Source organism: Clupea harengus, chromosome 19 (genome assembly GCF_900700415.2).
Source record: "Clupea harengus chromosome 19, Ch_v2.0.2, whole genome shotgun sequence".
Taxonomy (NCBI): Eukaryota; Metazoa; Chordata; class Actinopteri; order Clupeiformes; family Clupeidae; genus Clupea; species Clupea harengus.
The window spans coordinates 13,712,592-13,735,407 of NC_045170.1; the positions used below are offsets into that span (position 1 = coordinate 13,712,592).

The 22,816-nt window shown below is 44.4% G+C and overlaps 1 protein-coding gene across 1 annotated transcript in view; it reads left to right on the forward strand.

Annotated features, from left to right (window-relative positions):
- The first annotated feature begins 4,438 nt into the window (after window positions 1–4,438).
- The window catches only part of nfatc1 (nuclear factor of activated T cells 1), a 31,401-nt gene continuing 13,023 nt past the window's right edge, over window positions 4,439–22,816 (forward strand). Inside the window, 6 exon segments of the mRNA XM_012818205.3 lie at window positions 4,439–5,231; window positions 6,484–7,564; window positions 7,969–8,128; window positions 11,364–11,566; window positions 13,222–13,394; window positions 14,811–14,951. Of these exon segments, the coding sequence (XP_012673659.2) occupies window positions 5,213–5,231; window positions 6,484–7,564; window positions 7,969–8,128; window positions 11,364–11,566; window positions 13,222–13,394; window positions 14,811–14,951 (1,777 nt within the window). The 5' untranslated portion in view covers window positions 4,439–5,212.

The following is a 22,816-nucleotide window of genomic DNA, read 5'->3' on the forward strand; positions in this document are numbered from 1 at the left end:
ATTGTCTCTGTGTATTACTTTTACAGAGAAATGAATATAGGGATTTATTATATGGTAATATATACTGTGGGTTTGTTGGGAAAATCATGGGGATTATGGAAAACAATCTGTTATCAATTTATCCCCCTCCCCTCAACACACACAACTCTGTGCGCAAACAGGAAATGTTTAGTTGGAGGGGCACCCCAGTGCTGAATGTGATGGTCCGATGGCCATAAAATGCCAGAGAACAGGAAAAAAAACACACCCTTTCATCTCATCTACGCTTCCAGGCGACAATGGGCAAAATAGTGGATGGCTATTTACAGCTATGGCCAGTCTGAGCAACTGGCTGTCCACCGTCACAGTAGAATCTCTACATGGTACCTGAAGTATGACTTCACCCTAAAGAGCAAAAGAAAAGGTCATTTCACATCTGTTTGTCAATTACCAACATTGATTTTCCAATGGATGCAGTTCTGCACCTTTTAATGTTTAGAATGCTTATTCAATGTTTAGAATTACAATTTATGACCACAGAGAGAATGTATAATAGCTGGCAGGCGTGCATGACCGCAGCAAAACAAGTGCTTATGCAACAAATTCCACACCACAGTCAATCTTTTAAGATTTTCTGTAGTCACAGCTGTCCAGTTAATTAATGTGGCTGAACTTGACTTTCATGACATAAAATGCATCAAAACATTACCCTTATATACCTATTTGTCTTGTTAAGGTCAAATAACCTGAATCGATTGGGCCTACAAAACATGACTGGGAAATCCAGCATTCACACGTTATTACTGAAGCGATTCCTTGGAGAGTGAGACGACAATCGAGAGGAAACCAGAAAGACAACGAGATGCTGAAATGACAAGAGGGGCCGAGTGGGACGTCAAACAGCTGGATTTCAGAAATCTCAACGCTGTAGGGTGTGAGTCATTGATGCCGAGAATACTGGGTCAGGAGATCAAAGGTAAACTTTTCTTGCCTGATGCGCATTAAGGCAAGACCCACTATGCTGCTGTTGGTCTCCACTTGTGAATGTCACAGGTATTGTTCAAATGCATAAGAGCCTTTTCACTGAGTGTGTCTCATTAACTTTGCCCCATTAACATTGCCTTTCCTCATTCCCTCACTCAAGGATGATTAGCCCATTTGTGTTGCCTAAATAGAATTGCCAAATGCACCGAGGACTCTGCGTTACTCACCACACTCTCTCCCTAGACCCTACTCTTACTGAACTTATTCTCATTTGCCAGCGCAGCTCTCATTCCACCCCACCCCTCTGCCCTCAAATCCCTGCCCATTGCTGGATCTGTGCCCACACTGGCACCCTGCCACTGTAGCCCGGCAACAGTCACACACAACAGGAAACAGAGTGGCTTATTCCCTCGGTGTGCTAGTGTAAAAGGAATACATTGATGAGAGACAGGAAGTCCATGTGCCGATTAGACGTGTTTGTGTCTGCGTTTGTGGACGTGCACGTGTGTGAATGTTCAAGTGTGTGCATGAATATACATGTGAATCGGGGGTGAACGGGTGTATAGATGTATAAGTCTGCACCGAACAAAGGCTTGTGGTATATGTATGCGTCCATATGCTTGTCCAAACACACATTACAGATTCCACATTAGGCTCGGACATTGGGTTTCAAATACATAAACATTTTACATTTGAATTTTTGTTCAAAGTCTATTTATGATGTGCGCTGTAAATTCATAACAGACTATGCACTCTGTCATGCAGCATCTGTCTGACAGACAACAGATTTGTTGGATGTAATCATATAATTCCGATAACAAATTTTTTTTCCTGGTTGATCCTAAAACAGAATGGCAGGCTGAGTTTTGGGGTGCAGAGCCGTGGAAAGAAATGCGAGCCAAGGTCTTTTCCACTCTGTGCGGCCTTCCGACCTGCGTCATACCAGAGAGGCTAACCCACAAACCCACCAGTGCGGGGGGGTGGTGTATGGCAAGAGCGCTTTCCAGCTTCATGACATAAGAGACCCCCCTGCCTCTACCCACCCACACACAGATAGACTGACTAATACTTTGTGTGTGCGTGTGTGTTGTGGAAAAGAAAGAGGCAATTTTTTGGGGTAACACGTGCAGCATGCATAGACTACTAGATTGGCTCCAAACATTCATTCCAGAAGTTTTTTTTTTCTTTTCTTTTTTTTTTGTGCTTCATTTTGCTCATTTAAAGGCAAAGATGCAGCCTATAATCAATGTTTTCTACTGGACAGCGTTTATATTAGGCTTTTCTAATATACTCAAAATGTTCTGTAACTGATTTCTATTTCTCCTATTTACATTTATATTTACATTTAGTCATTTAGCAGACGCTTTTGTCCAACGTACAAGGAAGAGAACAGTCAAGCTACGAGCAATAGAGACCTAGTGAAACAATAAATACTACTTTACATAAGAAATAGAAAGACAAAATAGAAAAGAAAAAGAAGTGCAGGAATGTAACTGCTGTAAGTGCAAGTTAAGCACTAGTTGAAGTGCCAGTTAGGAGGGGAGGTGCTCTCTGAAGAGTTGGGTCTTCAAAAGCTTTTTAAAGGTAGAGAGGGACGCCTCCTGCTCTGGTGGTGCATTTATCCTATTTCTATACAGAGCAGAAGCTGCTACTTAGAAACCCATTTTGTTTACTTTTTCATGAAATCAGTAGAGGCTACACTCAATCATGGAACCCTTCAGTTGCCAGGTGACCCCTCCATCTTTTGAACCACTGCCACACTCACTCCTGTAAAAGCAGTCTGTTTCCCACCTTGTATGATTGTAATGGGATGCTGATTACCCTATTTTGTTTTTTTCTGATTATCCTACTTTGATTTTTGCGAATTATCCTATGTGTTTAATTTCAAAGTAATGGGACAGTCATTTACACAGATTTGCAGTTAAAGGCAGTTTTTGAGGAAGTGCAGATGGTTGGGCCGTTCACATTATAATTGCTTGTACCTGCACCACATGCTCTACCTCCATGCAAACCCCCCCATGCAAAATCTACCTGTCAAATGGTCTGTAACACCTTCAGTGTGACATGTGACAAGACCAGATCAGCCCCAGCCAGGTGATATCTGGACCACATGAAACCCTCAGTGTAAAATTATGACTTTCAGAGAATTTCATGTGGCGGTCAAAGTTGGATTTGTTATATAAACCACTGCTTTGGATGCAGACATTTATGAACATCTTAATATCGTGGTGTTTTGGAGTTCTATTTGTTGTACATAGGATATGTTCTCTAACTCCTGTGATCGGTGTGTGTGTGTGTGTGTGTGTGTGTGTGTGTGTGTGTGTGTGTGTGTGTGTGAGAGAGAGAGAGAGAGAGAGAGAGAGAGAGAGAGAGAGAGAATCAGTCTGTGTTTGATATACAACCCTTGGTGAGTGGGTTTGCCATACAGAAGCACTATACAAAACATAAGCACTTTCACTAGACCGTTTCTCACCCTGCTGCGATAGGCCACTCCACGGGCATTTTAATGCACTTCTAGCTTGGTCATAAAAAGAAACCTGACATGTCTTGGAGCAGGCTTAAATCACTGTTATGGATCAACACATTGCATTCTCTCTTAGGGCATATTAATGGTTTGGGTCACCGGGAGCACTTCTAAAAAGTGCAATAATACACGTCCATTCTGTATTTTGATTTGAAAAGGACATAATTTCTGTTGTTTTCCTCCTCAAATCTCCACTATTCACAATGGCGGAAGTTTTGCTGTTCTATTTCATCCTGTAGCTAATCACAATAGGATATATAACATTTACGACCTTACATGAACAATGAAGACATGTCCGACGGTCTTAACACCAATGTCCTTCCACAACGTTGCCTACTCTGCTCCGCTGGTCTAAATTTAGCCAGTCTATCTCTCAGCTCAGTTTGTGAGTCTGGTAGAACCAGCCAAGCCAGTATCCCGCCCCTCAAAATAAAATTAGCTACCAGGAAATGAAGTGGACAGCCGAGATAGACACACGTCAGTCAGCAACTGGGGCTATTTATTAACGCAAGTCCGGTGATAGTCGGCCAGAGGAGAGAGAAAGTACAGTGGCACGCAGGCTCAGTTTCACATAGCGGCAGCCAGACCACCTCACCGTCCCCAGCTCGGCCTCTCGCCTGCGGGTGAGAGATTTCCATGAGGTCAAAAGCATAAGGAACTCGTGAGTGAGGACTGTCGGAGGTGGGTCTGTGATGAAACGAGCAGATAGCATTACCCTAGTGTCGTCACTACCAGGTGTGATGGGCAGGGATGAAATCCTCACCATTGGAGAGAGGGGTGGGGTGGGAGAAGAAGCGGTTCCTGTCGCAGCTGTGGCTTGCGACCAAAATGATTATATGGGGGGTCATGTGCTTCAGGGCATCTGAAGCATGTTGATTATTCTATCTATTAGATAATAGAGGCAGGAGTTACAAACGCACAGCCTGTGTGTGTACAATAGCTTGTTTGTCAATAATGTAACCTAATCATAAACAGATAATTGATAGATTTCTAAGCTTCTATACTGTATCCCCGTGTTTTATAGATAGACTATACGAAAAATGTGAGTCGCATAATTGTGTTAGCGCAACAGTTGCATGTCGGCGGCCACATAGAATGGACTCGCGAATTTTAGACTATTCTATCGCCTGACCTAGGGACACCAGTTTTCCTCGTCAAATAATAGCATTCATTTTAAACTAACTCCGCGGAAATAAGCTTAGACCTAGTCTGCCCTTCTCCTCCTTCCCTGCACTGCCAGCTCCCCAACTACTGCATCTACATCTGGATTCCCTCAACTGCAATTTCTGTCCATCTGGTCAGACACGCTCCAACGTCATTGCGCGCTGGGGCGGCGCGGACTCCCGGAGGTGTTTCCCGACTTTAAAAGAGCAGGAGACTTCTCCTCTCTCAAGCAGTGCGTCATTCAGACCCGGAGCGACTGGGATCCCAAAAATAAAACAGTTATTTTAGAAAAAGAATTTCACGGTTTGTTTCTGTGGTTAACCTATTCAGGACACCCAACTGTATCTTTCTCTTTTTCACCACGAGCATCACTATAACTTACTGGGATTGCTTATTATATTTTTTATACAGAAATCCGTCTAATTGTCGACATTTTGGGGTCGCTGTCATTACACGGATGTAGGATAATATCGTGTCTGGATACATTGGCGTGAACTTTGGAGAGCGTTTCTCAGACTGCACGGGGAATCTCAAAGGAGCATCCGCAGCCAGCTCACCAATATGAAATCTGCCGAAGAAGGTAACCGTTATGGCATAACCTGCCATCAGACTTTGATGTTTTGTAAAACGTAAAATACTCTCATTATGACAATAATGCTGTGCGGCAGATATTCTTACAGTTGCCGCTTCTGACGTGGACTAGTCCTACTTAGGCTACAGTAGACCCTAACCTCCTTAAGCTCTTCGCCAATAGTTTATCCTAAAATGAGAGGTAGGCGGGGTTCTCATTCAGAACCCTGACAGCAGATTGAGCGTCACGGTCAGAAGTTTTAAACAGTTGAGAAGAGCAATATACAGTGTGTTGAGACCATCTGTGCTTTTAATTGGAAGAACTCAGCAGGAGGAAAAAGTTGCATGGCCGTGGACAGGACAGTTAGCTTTTGTCAGAATACTCGTTGTGGATTGTCAGTTTGGCATTTGCTGACAGTCCTATGGAGGGACCCCACCCCATTCTCACATTTTATAGGGCCACTTCAATTACAGAGACCATTATGCTTCTGAGAATAAAGTATCAGAGTTACAAAAAATGTACCAAAGAAAAAAATAACAGAAGAAAAGTGGAGTGGTGGCTCATTGTGGTGAAATGTTTATGGACCTAGTCTATTTTAGATGTAAAATTGGTATTTTAACTTCGCATAAAAAAAAACAACTTGTAAAATTGCTTTTCAAAAGAATCTCTACCACGCTTTTACAACGCACTCAAATCCAAACAGTCATTAGCCATTACAACCAGGGAGTGTCTGTCGGGTAGCTGCGTCTTACTGTCATGACAGGACAGTCCATGCTTCTGTGTCCTGAGCAACAACTGAGTACAACCTCGCTGTTACCAGTCTGCTAATGAGACAGTGTGTTTGCAAGTGCATGTTGCCTTAGAATCCAGTCTGCTCCAGGGCTCCTCGTCTTCTTTTGTGGTCGGGGTGATATTTTTACCTCAGTTATTTTTGGCACATCTCACCTTGCTCTCTGTTGGGACTGGAGGTTGGGTTTATCAGCACAAACGCGGTTTGGGGTGGAATTGATTAGTCTTTCTAGAGAGGGGACTGGGTTCAGTGTCTTCAGGAGGAGTGTGTGTGTGTGTGTGTGTGTGTGTGTTAGCACTAACCAAAAATGGGTTTGGAAATCTCTACATGAGCTTAGTCACGTGAGTCTTGTGTTACAGTGGAACTGATGTGGGTTGCCTGGTATGTTAGTGGTATGATTTCAGCTGGGCTCTTGTGATTAATGTAAGTAGTGGTGGCCTCCCAAGAGATATATCTCTCTCTCCTCCCCAGACGCATACAGCTACCCTGCCAGTGCCAGCCTCTCTCTGCCAGTCAGCAACCCATACTTGTCCCCTCAGTACCACAGTCCTCATGGCGGTCCGTCTCTATCTGTGGCCATCACACCTGCATCCAGCTATGGACATCAGGAGAACAAAGTGACCTTGGGCTTCTACACATCCCCTGGCATGCGTCCCAACAGCACCCCAACCCTAGAGAGCCCACGGATCGAGATAACGCCCTACAGCCAGTTCCCTGACGAAGAGGAGGAGGAGGAAGGTGGCAGCGAGGGTGGCACGCCGGTGGGCAACCGGATCATTTCCGTGGCAACGCTGACGCTCCCCAACGCCGACGGCTACCGCGACCCCAGCTGCCTGAGTCCGGCGAGCAGCGTGTCGTCACGAAGCTGCCACTCCGAGGCCTCGTCCTACGAGTCAGGCCTCTCGTGCACCTATGACACGTCCCCGCAGAACTCGCCTTGGCAGTCCCCCTGCGTCTCCCCCAAGGGGGGCTCTTCCTCGCTGCACTCCTGCACGCTGGCCGCCTCCCCCCAGCCCTCACCCTCCGGCTCACCCCGCACCTCCAGCCTCACCGATGACACCTGGGCCACCTCCCGCCCGGGGTCCTCCCCGCAGCCCAGCTCCCCCTGTGGCAGCAAGCGGAAGTACAGCTTCAACGGTGGAGGAGGGAGTGGCGGCGGGGCCTACAAGTTCCCGTACTCGCCCAACCAATCACCCAACCCGTCCCCCCACACCTCTCCACGCCTCAGCATGGCTGAAGAGACATGGCTGGGAAATACCAACCAGTACACCAACTCGGCCATCGTGGCAGCCATCAACGCCCTCTCCACGGACGGGGCAGTTGACATGGGGGAGAGCCTCCCGCTGAAGACCCGCAGAACCGGCCTGGAGCCCTGCCCGTCCCTCAGTATGAAGGTGGAGCCCAGAGGAGAGGAGCTGGTGTCAGGAGAATACAGCACAAGTGACTACGGCTCCCCCTCCCACATGCTCTTCAAGAAGGAGGGCTACAGTGGAGGCTTCCTGGATGTGCCACAACACACCTACTCATGGTCTAAGCCAAAGACATATATCAGGTAAGGATAAAACATACATTTAACTGTCCAATGTCCAATCTACAGACTATATCAACATATTTATCTTACAAAGTAGTTCTCCTCCTCATTTCAAAATGATTCAGTTATTTGGGTGTCAGACGTGTCAGATCATATGTGATAACAATGTAAAGTCTTTGCATTTGCAAAAACTCCTTCCACACCATAGTGCTAACTTGTATTGATTAATCTGACAAGGAAATCAGTGGTCTAAGATGCATGATCTGATCTAAGATGCGAGGTGAGAGTGCAGAAAGTTATTTTGTTATGATATCTAATTAAATGTAGACCTTGTCTAGTGAATTCCCTCTGTGATGTTCCCCAGTAGGCATCTAATGCTCCATGCTATGCCCAACATGCCCTCATCCGTCCTCTCTGTGTTCCAGTCCTTCTCTGCCCGCTCTTGACTGGCAGCTGCCCTCCAGCTCTGGACCCTACACCCTTCAGATTGAGGTGCAACCCAAGTCTCACCACCGCGCCCACTACGAGACCGAAGGCAGCAGAGGGGCAGTGAAGGCTCTTTCAGGAGGGCATCCAGTTGTGCAGGTACCCCTGCTGTACATGTAGTGTTTATTTACTGCAAATATACTTCATGGTAAAATTCCTGTAGACAAAAGTGATTTAAGTGAGACAGATTCTCCAACCTTAGTTCCCTTCCTTTTTTGACGACTCTGCCAGTGGTTGGCATGATTTTGGTGTAAGTTAAATCATATCACAATGACCTTCTAAACACATTCAGCGCATATTAAATATTCCTATAGTCAGTTTATAGTGTCACTTTACCATTTAGTCTATGAAAGAATGGCACCTGGTGAAGGGGATCTCAGCTGCTTTTTCTGCACGTTAACTCTTTGAGTGTGAGCAGTGTGGTCCCTAAATGAGCTGCTAACGCTAAATGTGGTTGTGCCAAGTCATTTCAATACACCAGCCACTCCCATATCTTAACCTACTCCCCAGAACCACGTCTTTGAGGCTTTGCATTGTTTTTGTTGTTCCTTTGTTGTACTTTTTGTTTTTGTTGTCTCGGCTTGTGTGGTTTAAAGTCTCCCTGTCTGTGGTACCAGGGTGGTTCAATCCCAAAGGGTGTTATTGTGTTCAACCCATGCAGTCATTTGTTATTATGTTCAAACCACTTTGATTTCTCATTAGTGAGATGTTCCTTTGTTAGTAAATGCCAGTCACAAAACTCTACTTGTAGGAAACTGTTCCCTTGACGATGCACATGATAATCACCTCCATCCTATACATACACCCTCTTCTTTCACCTCTGATTGAAATCCTTGTTGTCCATAATCTCCCACGAGTGTCAATACAGGCAAATCAAAAGGCTATCTGGACTTACAGACAGAGCATACTTGATAACTGATTTGGAATATAGAATTAGAAGGAATTTGCATATTAAATGTAAAAGCAATGTAAAAGCAATTTGTTAGAATTAGAATGGTCTCTGGGACTCTCGTTATGTTTGTAATTTGGACCTAATTTTTTACTTCTTAAGACCAGGTCTAGCAGGAGTTAGCATTATTTTTTTTCAGTGAAAGTTTGTATGACCTTTGCCCGCCTTTACGTTGCCCACCAGTATCTAGCATCACAGGTATTTCTTCAAACCACACTGCCTTGCTGACGCCTCAGTCCACTCTGCCAGACGCCAGTGACTAAGTGGTTTCCGCTTTGAAACTGACTCATGGAAGTTTACCATTTCAATTTGGGAGCCAAACAGGAGCTAGTCTGTGCGGAGGGTATAACTCACACTGGCCAAAAGGGGATTTAAGACAAGAAGTCAGTGTCATTTGATGTGAGTGAGGCGCTGACCGCACACAGGAGTCAAGGGATAACGATCGCTATGACAAAGTGAAAGTCTCTTCCTGAATGGTTTTGAAAGTACTTTCACAAGTTAATGCTCAAGGAATTGACATCTAAAGATGCTGACTGACTTTTTTAGAACCCCCCCCCCGCCCCCCTAAACACCTCAAGCATTTCGCCTCTCCCAGTACCTCTGAAGCATCTCCAATGTCATGCACAGATGCGTGTGTACATCTGACTTAATGAGGTGCTTACGACCCTTAACACTGGGAGCTGTACATGTGTTGCTCTCATTTTTCACTTTTTTCTCCTCGTCTGGAGCTCTGAAGTCTCTCCACCACCACCGCAGCTTCCGGTCGAGCGCACAGGCAGGCTTTTGTTCCGGAAAATTCCCAGTGCTGCTCTGACATCATTCTCTGTACCGCTCGACAGAGGCGCTCGGCCCGACCGCACACGTTTCTGGCAGACTAGCGCCGCACTCCTTCAGCCAGGCCCCAAAAAGGCACCAGCTCCTCCTGTTAACCACCAGATTACAGAGCGCTCTCCTCCACAGACTCCTTGCCCCTTAGAGGCTCCCCTTCCATTCAAACCCCAACACCACCACCACGCCCTTTTCCTCCAAGTGGTCATAACTGCAATCCCCATTCATACTCGAACGTCCCTTCAGTTTGTCGGTTTCCACCCATAATTGAATAGAATCATTAATTCAAGAAGCATTTTGTGATGGCATGACTTGCTGGTGGACAACCAACCACTCGTGCCATGAAGAAGATGGAGTCATCTTGCGCACAAAATGCCTAACTGAATGCCTGTCTGCACCACAGCTATGCACCGTGCCCGGTGCTCCTTGCGTATGTGCTTTTTCTTTGACTGGGAAAATAAATCCTGCCCAGAGAAAGGCTGAAAGACATGGTAACTTTTGTGACTGGAAAATATGATGTAATGGCTCAGTGGAGACACTTTGAGGTTTTTCTTCGGGGTTCCTGAAGAATTCGTTTGACGTTATTTGTGCAGCTTAATAAGACTGATCTGAGAAAGTCAATGTTTTTACAATCTTAGTAGCATTATGTAAATATAATTTTGCTGAATATTTCCCAAAGGGAGTGTGTCAGTCAATGAATGGAAGTTTTTATTAAACCCACAGAAGAGATTGCGCTACCAAATGGTTACCCTTTTCTGACATTAATTTATCAATAAACAAACCATTTCTTAGATACAATAATTGTAATTTCCTTTTCTTTGATTTAGCTGATATGAGGGCCCACATACATGATGGTTTCTCATTGTGCCTGTCCAAAGGAGAAATTCTCTGCCAGTGTACTAGCCGCTCAGTTGTAGGGGGTGGTGTTTGATGGGCCGTCCAGCTGAAGGGCACTGAGTGCAGCAGAGTCTTGACATTCCTCCACTGGGTGATAGTAGGACGGAGAGGGAGGGGTAGCACACTCGCTCACCCCCCTCCTCTGGAGAATATAGGGACAGCTAAGGCAGCCAGGCACATGTTTTCTCATGTAAATATAGACCCATGTTGTCCTTTCTATGTAAAGCCTCTTGTCACTATGTAATAGAGATACAGGCCACCAGGTTTTTTATTTTATTTTTTATCCTTAAAACCCTTAAATCCTATGGAGAAACATTTTCAAGTCATCTGAAGGTCAGCGTAGCTCATTCTGGTTGTCATTTTTCATTCAAAATGGCCATTGTTGGTTACCCTGTTGTGTAGGTTTGAGCATGCATGTGTGCGTGTTACATTTACATTTAGTCATTTAGCGGACGCTTTTATCCAAAGCGACTTACAAGGATGTATACACATTTTTTACATTTACACTGATGGCACACTGCACATCAGGAGCAATTAGGGGTTCAGCGTTTTGCTCAAGGACGCTTCGACAGGGAATCAAACTAGCAACCTTCTGATTACTAAACGACTTCTCTACCTCCTGTACCACTGTTTGATGTTGTTGCGTGTCTTGTTCCTCAGTTGCACGGCTACGTGGAGAGTGAGCCCCTGACTCTTCAGCTTTTCATCGGTACTGCGGACGACAGGATGCTGCGGCCGCATGCTTTCTATCAGGTCCACCGCATCACTGGCAAGACCGTGTCCACGCCCAGCCACGAGGTGCTTCAGAACTGCACCAAGCTGCTGGAGATCCCCATGCTTCCTGAAAGCAACATGAAGGCAATGTGAGTGTGTGTGTGTGTGTGTGTGTGTGCGTGTGCGTGTGCGTGTGCGTGTGCGTGTGCGTGTGCGTGTGCGTGTGCGTGTGCGTTTGCGTGTGCGCATGTGTACTTTATGTGCATATGTATGTGTCTGTCTCTCATGTGTATACATGCATCATTAGTATGTAGCACCTTCACATCTTTACATTTTTAATTAAAAGTAAAACCACATAACAAGCTAAGAAGGTTTCCCCTCAGCATCTAGCATCTCTGTATAAACCCAACCAAATGACCAAATGACCAAAGCCCCTTGATTGAGAATGGAAGGAGGGAGGATGAGGAAGGAGAATTAGTTTCACTATTTACCACTTGCTACTCTCCTGCTCAGCTCACAGCTCATAGGCTCTGTAGCATTTTCCCAAAATCGTTTAGGGTTTCTTTGGGCTTGTCCTCAAAGGAGAAAAAGGATCTTCCTGGAGGCATTAAAGATTTTAAGAACAATTCAAGAACTTTGCAGTGGGAACAACCACTCTGTTTTGGTTCTGTTTTGAAGACAAGTGGGAGTGCATGGATACAGTGTCATCACATGACTCTGATGTCTGTGCATGTCTGAGAGAGAGAGAGAGAGAGTGAGAGAGATGAATGTTGGTTTGTGTGGTTTTGTCAGTTGTTGTAGCTGGGTGGGTTTACTGTGCGCGGGAGCTCCAGAGCTCAGGTTACCGGGGGCCCCATGGATCCCCCAGAGTTTGTGGAGAGGCTGCGGGCCCTGGCCTCAGCTCTAGGCAGTAGCAGCCTGCTACGCTCAGCAATTTCTCTCTCTCTCTCTCTCCCTCTCTCTCTCTCTCTCTCTCTCTCTCTCTCTCTCTCTCTCTCCCTCAGTCTCTCTCTCTGCATTTTTAATGGATGTAACACTTCACTAAATGTTATATAACCATCAAACTTCTGTATTTGGTTTCACCCCTTTTGGGAGAACATTCCAGTCTGTGTGAAGACTGCTGGAAGTTGCTTACATTAGTAATATATCCTAAAAGGTCCTTATATTAAACGTGTATCCATTTTGCTTGAGTTTAGGGATTCTGTTTCACCATTTTGTCGGCGAGACGTTTGCGTAGATTTGAGCGGCGCAATTTTGCTTAGCCTTGACAGCCTGTAATTTATTCAAAAGGCTTAAGTTTTCATTTTCAGAGCAGTTTCACCGTTTCTGAGGCCAGTCCAACACAAGCAGTGGAGGTTTGTGGGGTTGGTTGGTTTTACAGCGTATGCCAAGTGCCATAGATCTTCAGGTTTTGCCTGTGTTCAATATAAGGGACTCAAGCTGTTCTCAGGCCCACTTCAGAGTCAGTTTTACTTCAAAAGTTAATTCTGACCAACTATTTCAATGTTGGCTCAGCCGCTGTAAGTGAATGACAGAGATCTGAAGTAGCCAGTGTTAAACCTAAAATATACAAATATGTTGTATGTACTGTAAGAAAATTACTGGATTCATAGGAACATGTGATTGAAAATTTTAGTAACTATGTAAAAAGTATTAAGATCCATGATAGATGAATGGTTTAAGCTTTAATATGGACAGGTAAACTTTGTCAGACTGGCTATTGCCCAATATGAATTTCGAATATTTTGGAGAGTTACTCATGTACTCACATCCAAACCTGTGCATACTCTCCTATCTCCATCAGAATCGACTGCGCTGGTATTCTCAAGCTGCGCAACTCGGACATCGAGCTCCGGAAGGGCGAGACAGACATCGGACGAAAGAACACCCGTGTGAGGATGGTGTTCCGAGTACACATAAGCCAGCCCAATGGAAGAACCATCTCCCTGCAAGCCTCCTCCAACCCCATCGAGTGCTGTAAGCAGACCTCCCAGCATGCACTTTTGGTCAGCTTGTCTCTTTCAACTTGAAAAGTTGAAAACTAGTGAATATTCAAAACTACTATTATTATTATTATTATTATTATAGTTATTATTATTATTCTGCATTGGCTCTATTTGGCCAACAGAGGTATAGAAATTGCTATTTTAAACTATAGTTATTTCCAATGTATTACTTCCCTAAAATGTAGAAACATATTTGTTCTGATTTCCGTTAGTGGAAGTTGCTCTTTCCACTATTCTTGGTAGTGGAAAGAGCAACTATTACTGCTTAATTCTACATATTTACATTGCTGTATTTACATTGCAGTCTGGCAGCAGTCCTACTTTATAAACGTTTTGATAGGAAAAGGTGTTTATGAAGTAACTTTATGCTGACAAGAGATTATGAACTAGCTCATAAATGTTATGAACAGGGCTAGTCTAACACAAGTCAGCACAGACACAGTCATATTTTTATGATCTAGAACACAAATATATCATTTAGTAAAAGGGGCGTTTCTCGCTCTTTCAGGAAATATTCTCCCTGCCTGGGGACAGTTTGGCCCCCACTATATCAGGGCATTACCGGGTCATTTCTTTGTGTATTTATTTTTGAGGGAATTACAGTTCTGACACTCAATAGCCAGACAGTGTGTTAGCAGAACACCCTAAAGAGAAGACAATAAATAAATAACAGATGAAGTTTCCATGTTTTAATGCTGACATAAAATTGAACAGCCATGTTCTTTTTTTTTTACAAACCTTGGCCTGGAAAACAGTGTGTGGGGAATGGTCACATCTGACCCTTGTTATGAGGATTTAGTTTTTTGCCTGACCAAAAACGCAGAAGCAGCCATCTTTCAGTAAATCTTGCGAGCTTCCAAAGGCAATCACTAAATCCCGGCAGAGTCACTACAGTTTGAGAAAGTGTTACGCTACCAAAAGGTCAGGGAGAAAAACTCACTGAACCTTGTCCTCTGATAACAATTATTCTAAAACAAATAAAGAAAATGTATTTGGGTGGCACAATGAAATAATGCTAAACAAAAGAATCAGAAGTGGGCAAGGAAAACCCACTATGGTTCGAACTGTTTGAGAGAAAGAAAGAAAGAAAGAAAGAAAGAAACAGTTCTTCAGAATTAGTGTGAACAGGTGATGTCATGATTGGAGAAGTAGGACTGGATGGTGAATAGGTCATCCAGTCTCGTCACAGTCCTCCCTGCCTCTCTCCCCCAAATACCACACAAGTTTAACTAATTACTCGTACTATGACATGTTGGCCTTGTAGATCTTCTAGGATAAAGTAAATGAATCCCCAGCCATAAATGAATCCATGAAGCCATAAATTATTTGTCCCTTTAGTGTATGTTGATGTTTCTCAGTGCGTGGAATTTGTCATTCCTCCCTGCAGCTCAGCGATCGGCGCAGGAGCTTCCCTTGGTGGACAAGCAGAGCTTGGACAGCTGTGTGGCCACAGGGGGGAAGAAGATGCTCCTGACTGGACACAACTTCCAGCTCGACTCCAAGGTCGTGTTTGTGGAGAACGCCCAAGGTAGGGGAGGCTCGCACTGCCCGCGAAAGAAGGAAGCCCTGAAATCTGGAAAGTGTCTCCAAGTGAGGGAGAGAGAGAGAGAGCGAGAGAGAGAGAGAGAGTGTGTGTGTGAGTTTGTTAGTGTGTGTTTGTGGGAGTGTGTGTGTGAGTTTGTTAGTGTGTGTTTGTGGGAGTGTGTGTGTGAGCAAAGGCACTCCTAGGTTCAGTGTGATCTACCACATGTTTATGTGAGCATATGTGTTTGCTAAAGTTTAAAAGTAGAACTACTTTCTTTACGTAACAAGGAGTTTGACAAGCGTGTGGTGTGGATGCATGTGTGTGTGCACATTTTGTCTCCCATCCAAAAAGAGAACCCCCCCCCAGAACCACTACCTCCTTCTCCTTCTCCTTCTCCTTCTCCTTCTCCCTCTTCCCTCTCCCAGCCGTCAAAATATCCCTCGATCCGCCAGCAGTCCACATGTGGTCGGCATTAACTGCAGTATTTTTAACTCCACGGATTTACATTTGCCCAACTTTCCATTGCCTGCACAGCCCAGGAATGGCTCCCAAACACAGAATCTGCCGTCTGCTGCAGTCCCCACCACTTGAGTGTTTGTTTAGATTTCTCTTTCTCTTTTTTCATAAGTCCTTTTTTCTTCTTTTCTCTCTCTCTCTCGCTCTCTCAATCTCTCTCTCTCTCTCTCTCTCTCTCTCTCTCTTTCTCTCTGGTATGGAAACAAGGAGTGCCTCTCCTTTCCCCAGATGTGTATAGAGGAGGTTTACAAACAGCAGTTTCCTTGATTGGCTTAAAAAAAAAATGTGAGCGCCGCGCGGGCCAAGGCCGAATGGAGTAAACACATTTAATAGTGTACGCGGAACACGTGGAACCGCTACAGGAAGGGCTTGCATTGTTCCACCTGTAAGGGGCGGAAGGGTGCCATTGACTATGTGTTCAAGAACAATCTAGAATCCGTTGTTGGAAATAGCCTTCTGGGTGTGAATATTAGGATGGTGGTGTTTTTTAGTTGGCCACTTATTTAGATGCCTCGCTGCTTTACGGATAAAGTGAAGTACATTTAAAAGCTTTCTGTTGAAATAAGAAGATGTCTGAAATTAGAAACAGCTCATCCAGTATTTAAGTTTTTATGCAATTTGTCAAGAGTCCATTTCACCGATGGATTGTAGCTACTGAGAGTTTAAGTTTACACCCTAATGGATTGGGGCAAATTTATGTAGGATTAACATTTGGTCATGGTTACACACTAGCTCTGGACTATACTATGCTATATAGCCCAAATTGTACAACTGCATTTACATCACAGAAAACCGGACAGCAGTTTGCTATGGTTGCAGATGACAGGATGTTTAAGACAAGCTTTGATCGAAGAGAGCTGGAGTAAGAGGACAGGCTTTAGGGCCCTGAGCTGCCTCGAGCTGGGGCATCCCTGGGTGTGTGCACTTGTTTTTGATGAGGGTTTCCCTGTGTCTGGCACTCGCCTCAAATTCTTGGGCAATCCTGCGATGGAAACTCCCCCCTCTGCCTTACCATTGGTTTCACAGAATCCCCTCTCTCCACACATACACACACACACACATGCACACTGACACACGCACACACACACACACACACACACACACACACACACACACACACACACACACACACACACACAATCCAATCAGTTTTATAGATTAACCACCTATGGACCACATCTTCAAAATTATTGAATTTACCAAACTTTTGGCATTTTTTTGTTTTTGCTATGTTGTATTTTTGACATTTCACTTTAGATGCCAACCAATTTGGAAAATATGAGTCCAACACGAAGGCAATGGAAATTTATTGAAAAACCAGCAATTATGTTTTACTTTGGATTTGTATTCTGTTGAGCCTATTAAATCAATTCAATATAAATGGCCAGAAATACCTTCCCAAAGACACAATTAATCTCATTGTCTTTTTAAACATATGCTCTTCAGCAAAACTATTACCACTTGAAAGGGAGCACACAGAAACTTCCAGAAAGAGACATTTTGACTGGACATAGGCATGGGAACTGCTTGAGACGGTGCAAGGGTAATTCTTCACACCCTGTGGGCGTTGGGCTGAGGGATGTTTATGTTATGCAGAGGGAAATGTTACCGTTGGATGATGAGTCACAGAGAGGGATTCCCTGCTTTAGTTTCCAGAGGTCAGGGGGTCACTCTTGCACCATCTTGTAAAGGCACCTCCCTACACTTACTCCAAACCGTCTCTGTACTCAACGTACTGCTGCTTAGAAATCCTTCTCCCCCAAAATATAATTTATGACTACTGGAGAAACGGGGCATTTCCTGAAAAGAAATATGTTGTACCCATGAATTATCATTACTGTAACATAAACTGATATATCCAGGGTGCGATTTGTGAAAAAATCTGAGGCAGGGGTGTTTTTGAAACATTTTTATTTAGGAAAATAAATCACAAACCACCTACAGTAGCCTATGAAGGCTGTTATTTCTTGCAGCTGTTAAAACATGCGCTGGCTTGAATAAGTAACCTAAAGGGCCAGGTGTGTATTGCCAGCACTAGCCAGCTGTTTGTTAATGTGATCACTATGAGTTAGATCTAGCACTAGAGATGGCTGAGCTGACTGAAAAAAAGTAGGTAGCTCGTTAGACAGCAACTAGACAGCAACTAAATCGAGCCTTCTGATTTGCTTACAGCAGATGTCAGACATTTCAACCATTAAAGCTAGGGTAGGAGTCCACAAGCAAGCAGTGGAAATGAACACAGAGAATCGTTGTCATCGCTAATTTCACATTTCTCATTCTCACAACTACATAAACTCACAAATAAGCTTTATCACCACATGTGTAAAACGTCCTGTTCAAAGCCAACATAGTCTAACACAAGATAAAACACCCTAAAACGACACTTGCTCACAACAACAATGTAGACACATGCAAACATATACACAGATGACGTGTACACATATGCATTAGTGCTAGGGTACAAAACTAGCAAGCTACGTTGGCTACATAGTTCAGGAAAATAACAAATTCCCCCTAAAAAAAAACAGATAATTACCTGTCCAACAGAAATACAGCAACCATGGCGTCACTTTTCAGGTCCTTCAACACCCTCAGTTGTCGCCATCCTTACCTCCTGGGGCTGCGTTAGGTTGAAGAGCAAGGTTATAGCTCATAATGCTAACTGGGTTATAGCTTGTCATGGTAACTGACACACCATCAACCACAAACCATGAAGTGGCTGGCTTCCTGTCCCTTGAAAGTACTTTCAAGTTTGGCTTCTGAACCCTTTCATCCTTATCTCCTTTGTTCCCCACAGACTTCTGAGTTTTACCCTTGTTTACTTATCTTTGTCTGTAAGTTGTTGTTGGCAATGGAGTGATGGGCAGTTTTGTCATTGTTGGCAGTTGTTTATCTGCTCCTGAAGCCACTCACTGAAGACATTGAGGTTGACCATGAGAAAACATGTGGGGGGAGGGGGGCTTCTTGCAGCGTGTGCCTGAGCAGTGATTGACACTCCATCAGACACTCCTCCTGTTAGCAAGACAGCTAATAAGTTATTACTGACTACTCCAAGAGAAAGAGGGCCAGCTCGGCTTCTGACTTGCATTGTTTTGTCTCTTTTAGCTCGTGCCAAAGAGTAAAAGCCAGTCGGAGACTCTTGTTCTGTCTCTTCCTCGCTTCCTTCGACAACGTCTTCCTCGGTTTCTCCTAGCAGAAGAGCCTTATGTAGTTCTCGTGAGAAGTGCCGCGCCCTGTCCACCAAAGTTACATAGTGCAATACCAGGCATGCTGTGGCAGTGGTACAGACACCATTCTTCATATTACAAGTCAATGTACCACCAAAATCATTTTGAAACTTTTTTTTAAAGGTACAATTTTAACATAATGTTGCTTTAATGCTACATGGACGTTTCAGGCAGATCCCTTTTTCAGCCTGCTTTTCTGGTGGATTTTTAAAAAAAAATTGTGGTTATGGTGTGTGGCATTTTTGGTCAATAGATGCGGCTGACAGTGAGACGTTTATGGCCTGTTGCTGTGAGTAATTGTTGCCTCACATACAGTATTTGCTCTGATGTGATTCGTTTCCATATAATGTTGGATGCATAACCCGGATGCATAACCCGGATGCATAAATGGAGAGACAGGAGCTATCCAGAGAGTATGGAATGGAATCAGCAAGGTATGAGCTGTGCTGGCTCTAAAGGGGAACTAAAGGAAGAAAAATACAGTACCTCCTGGAAATGAGACAGAGAGGGGGAGAGATAAAGAGCAACTCAGAGAGAGACAGAGAGAGAGAGAGAGAAAAAGAGAGAAACTTAGAGAGAGGGAGAAACTTAGAGAGAGAGAGAGAGGAAGGGAGGTTAGGAGTAATGAGATTGTTATTCTTCTGCAGGGCCTCACAGAGAGGTCACGTTAAGGGCGTTGACAGGCGAAGGCTGAGCACCACAACACTGCTGGCCTGAGCAGGTACGCTCCAAAGAGAGAGAGACAGACAAAGACAGAAAGAGAGAGACAGACAGAGAGAGATAGAGAGCAAGAGAGAGAGAGAGACAGACAGAGAGTGAGAGAGAGAGTTGTCAGGTGAACCCAGACAGGCCAGGTTATTTTTGGCCTTGGGTCATGTCTATGAGAGAACCCAAGTCTGACTCCTCCTAAGTGGCGATCAAGAGACAAGCGCTGGCTCTGTGTTAGACTGAGTCATATTGCTGGGTTAACAGATGACTGGTGATTCATTTGGTGGGAAAGCAAGCTTTAGGTTTGCTTTTCTTTCTTTAGAGCTGCATCTGTTGATATAATGTGTGATCGCAAGGATGTGTTTTTTGTTTAGTTATTATTCTCTGTGCTGTATTATTTTAAATACATATACAATGCTGTTTTATGGCAATCTATAGAAATACAAAAGTCCAACCTACACGGTAAAGTGAACGGTTGATTTCTGCACAGCATGTATGACCAAATCAGAGTGCAGCGAGGAATAGATTATTCTTAGCACCAAAGACTAGCCTGGTACAAACAGACACAAATTCAATCCATTTTATTTTATAATTCCAGCCCAAACTGAGCTCAGAGCAATGGACAGGCAGAGCCAGGTTACCAAAAAACAGCCCATTTTACTATGTTTCTTTGAAAGAAATGGTGGTATGTGGTATCTTAATGCACTTCAAAACATAAGAGGAATCTGATATGGCTGCATGATTATGACATGAAAGCACTGTTCCCTGCTTGTGCTCTAGTTCCATCTGTTGAGGAGACACGCCAATTAGGGCAAAATTACGTTACGTAAAATTTCATCCCAAAATTCCATTTGTGATGGATGAAAAAAATCAAGTATACCCTGCGCATACCTTTCCAAACAAGGTCTTAGACTGAAATTGGAGCACAGTTGCAGATTGGGCATTATTTGCAATTAGATAGTAAATATGGAATACTGTACATAGAGTTTTACAAGTTTTAGCTTAACATTTTGAGAGCCACTCTTGTTAACCGCATGTGTATCAGACTTATTCCCCCAAATCCCCACAGAAACCAGGTCAACACATTGTTTTATGCAAAAGTCACTTCAGATATTTAATTAAGAGAAAGACGGCCACAACTTAAGATGGGTTTTGTGGCTTGGCTTCCCTCTGTGTCTTTCTCAGCAGTGTCCCATTTTCATAAACAAATTACAGAAACAATAACCCAATAATGTATTTCTCCCCAGGGATGCTAGAGACGGACCGAAAACAATGTTGCTCAGATTTAACATTAGGATGAAGTGACCGCATCCCTGTCTCTGTGTCTTGTTTCTTCTCTTTTCCCCCAGTCCTGCAAAAGGAGAAAGTGGTTTGCCTGTGAATTTATTTCAGCTGTCATCACAGTGGCTTTGGGAGCCACGTGTGTGTGTGTGTGTGTGTGTGTGTGTGTGTGTGTGTGTGTGTGTGTGTGTGTGTGTGTGTGTGTTTGTGTTTGTGTGTGTTTTTTGGGTAGGTGGCATTTGACAACACACTGGCGTGCCTCTGCCTCATCTGCGTGGCATGGGCAAAGACAAAAGAGTCCATTCATAGCAACTGCCTCTCTGCTACTAGTCAAGCAGTAGTGTGTGTGTATATATACAGTATTTGTGTGCTTTTGAGTGTGTGAGTGTGCATGTAGGTGTGTTTGTGTCGTTACACACGTGTGTGTGTGTGTGTGTGTGTGTGTGTGTGTGTGTGTGTGTGTGTGTACATGTGAGCATGTGTTTATGCTCGGGCTCCATCTCCTCCATCCCCCTGCTGTTTCAGGCTGCAGCCGCACCACTCGAGCTCCGCTCTCCCCCGGTCCAATTAGACAACACAAGGGAGCGTTTCATTCCCGCTACACCCAACCCCTCAAAGCCAGGCACCCCCCACCCTGCCTCTCCACCTCCTCCACCACCACCCTGCCCCACCCGAGGGCCAGGGGATGACAAACAGCAGTCGCCGTCGCCCCAGTTGACTTACCCCAATCCCTTTACCCCCCCCCCCCCCCAACACACACACACACATACACGCTCACATACTTCAGTCCAAGCCTTGTGCCCGCCTGCCTGCCTACCACAGTGGTGCAGCACAGACTCTGTGTTGTGTCTGAACCGGGCAGGGTTATTTGTGTAGGGAGGGAGGTGTGTGGGAGAGAAAGAGAAAGAGAGAGAGAGTGAGTGGGATGCAAGAGCGAGGGAGGAGAGTTGCCAAGGGAGGAAGGAGGTTGGTGGAGGAGGAGGAGGAAGAGGAGGAGGAGAGGGCGTTGGTGAAGGGCCAAAGAAAAGGAAAGAAAAGAGGGATGTGGCACGGAATAGTGCGAGCATGAAGTGTGAGAGCATTGGCTGTGCCATGGTGTTCTGCATTAAGCCAGCCATATTAAAAGACATTATTAAACCCAAAAGCAACAAACAAACAGAGTTTGGGATTTCTGTCCCATCTTGAAAAACTTGAACTTTCTCTGACACGTATGTCTTACTTTGAAAGAGTTATATAACAAAAGATTCATTTCAGATTAATCATCAATGGCTGTTCAAAATACTTGTATTTTGCCTTGAACAGCCACTTTGAAACTGTCTGCTATTAAATCACAGCATGATAGATCCTACATGAGAAAAAAACATGTTTACCCCTGGTGTGTCAGCCTGGCCGCTCTAAGGTTTCCCTCCTGGAGGGTTTCCCAGAGCAGAGAGAGAGAGAGAGAGGGACTTGAGAGCGAGAGAGAGAGAGAGAGAGAGAGAGAGAGAGATACTAGAGAGACTTGAGAGACTTGAGTCTTGGGATCTGCCACATCACTGCCTAAGTGAACCTCAACTCCACATCTAACGTGTGGACAGCCACAAATTAAGTGGATTCACCCACAAATTACAGATGAATGTAGTGATCCTCGTCCACCACCCTCACCCAAACACTTAAGTGAAGGAAAGCCCATTACTGTACACAACAGTATGGACCGCACGCATGCAGCACACTATAGGGCATCTGTGAAAAGCTACTTTGCACATCTTTTTCTTCCTGGCAAAGATTGTCTAAAGAGTTTTTCACAACTGAAAATGGGTAACACACTGAGGAAAACAGCAAGCCCTCTTCATCTGTATTATTAGTTCAACCCCTAAGGCTTTGTCTGTGGTAAGAAGCCAAGACATCCATAGAAGTCCTTTAAAAACCATTCCTTTACAAGTTTGGAGTTTTTTGAGAGAGGGATGGCATTCTGTCACTTTATCAACTACTAACTCAGTAGGCTAACTAACATATTTTCACAAGTGTTTAAATCATTTTTACTATTATCATTGCAAGTGAAGAACAGTGGACTGTTATTGTGATTGCTACCTCCTTGTCAGCCTAGTCTTCCTGGGAGGTATTCTTAAATGGGAATTGTAATGTTTAGTTAGCCAA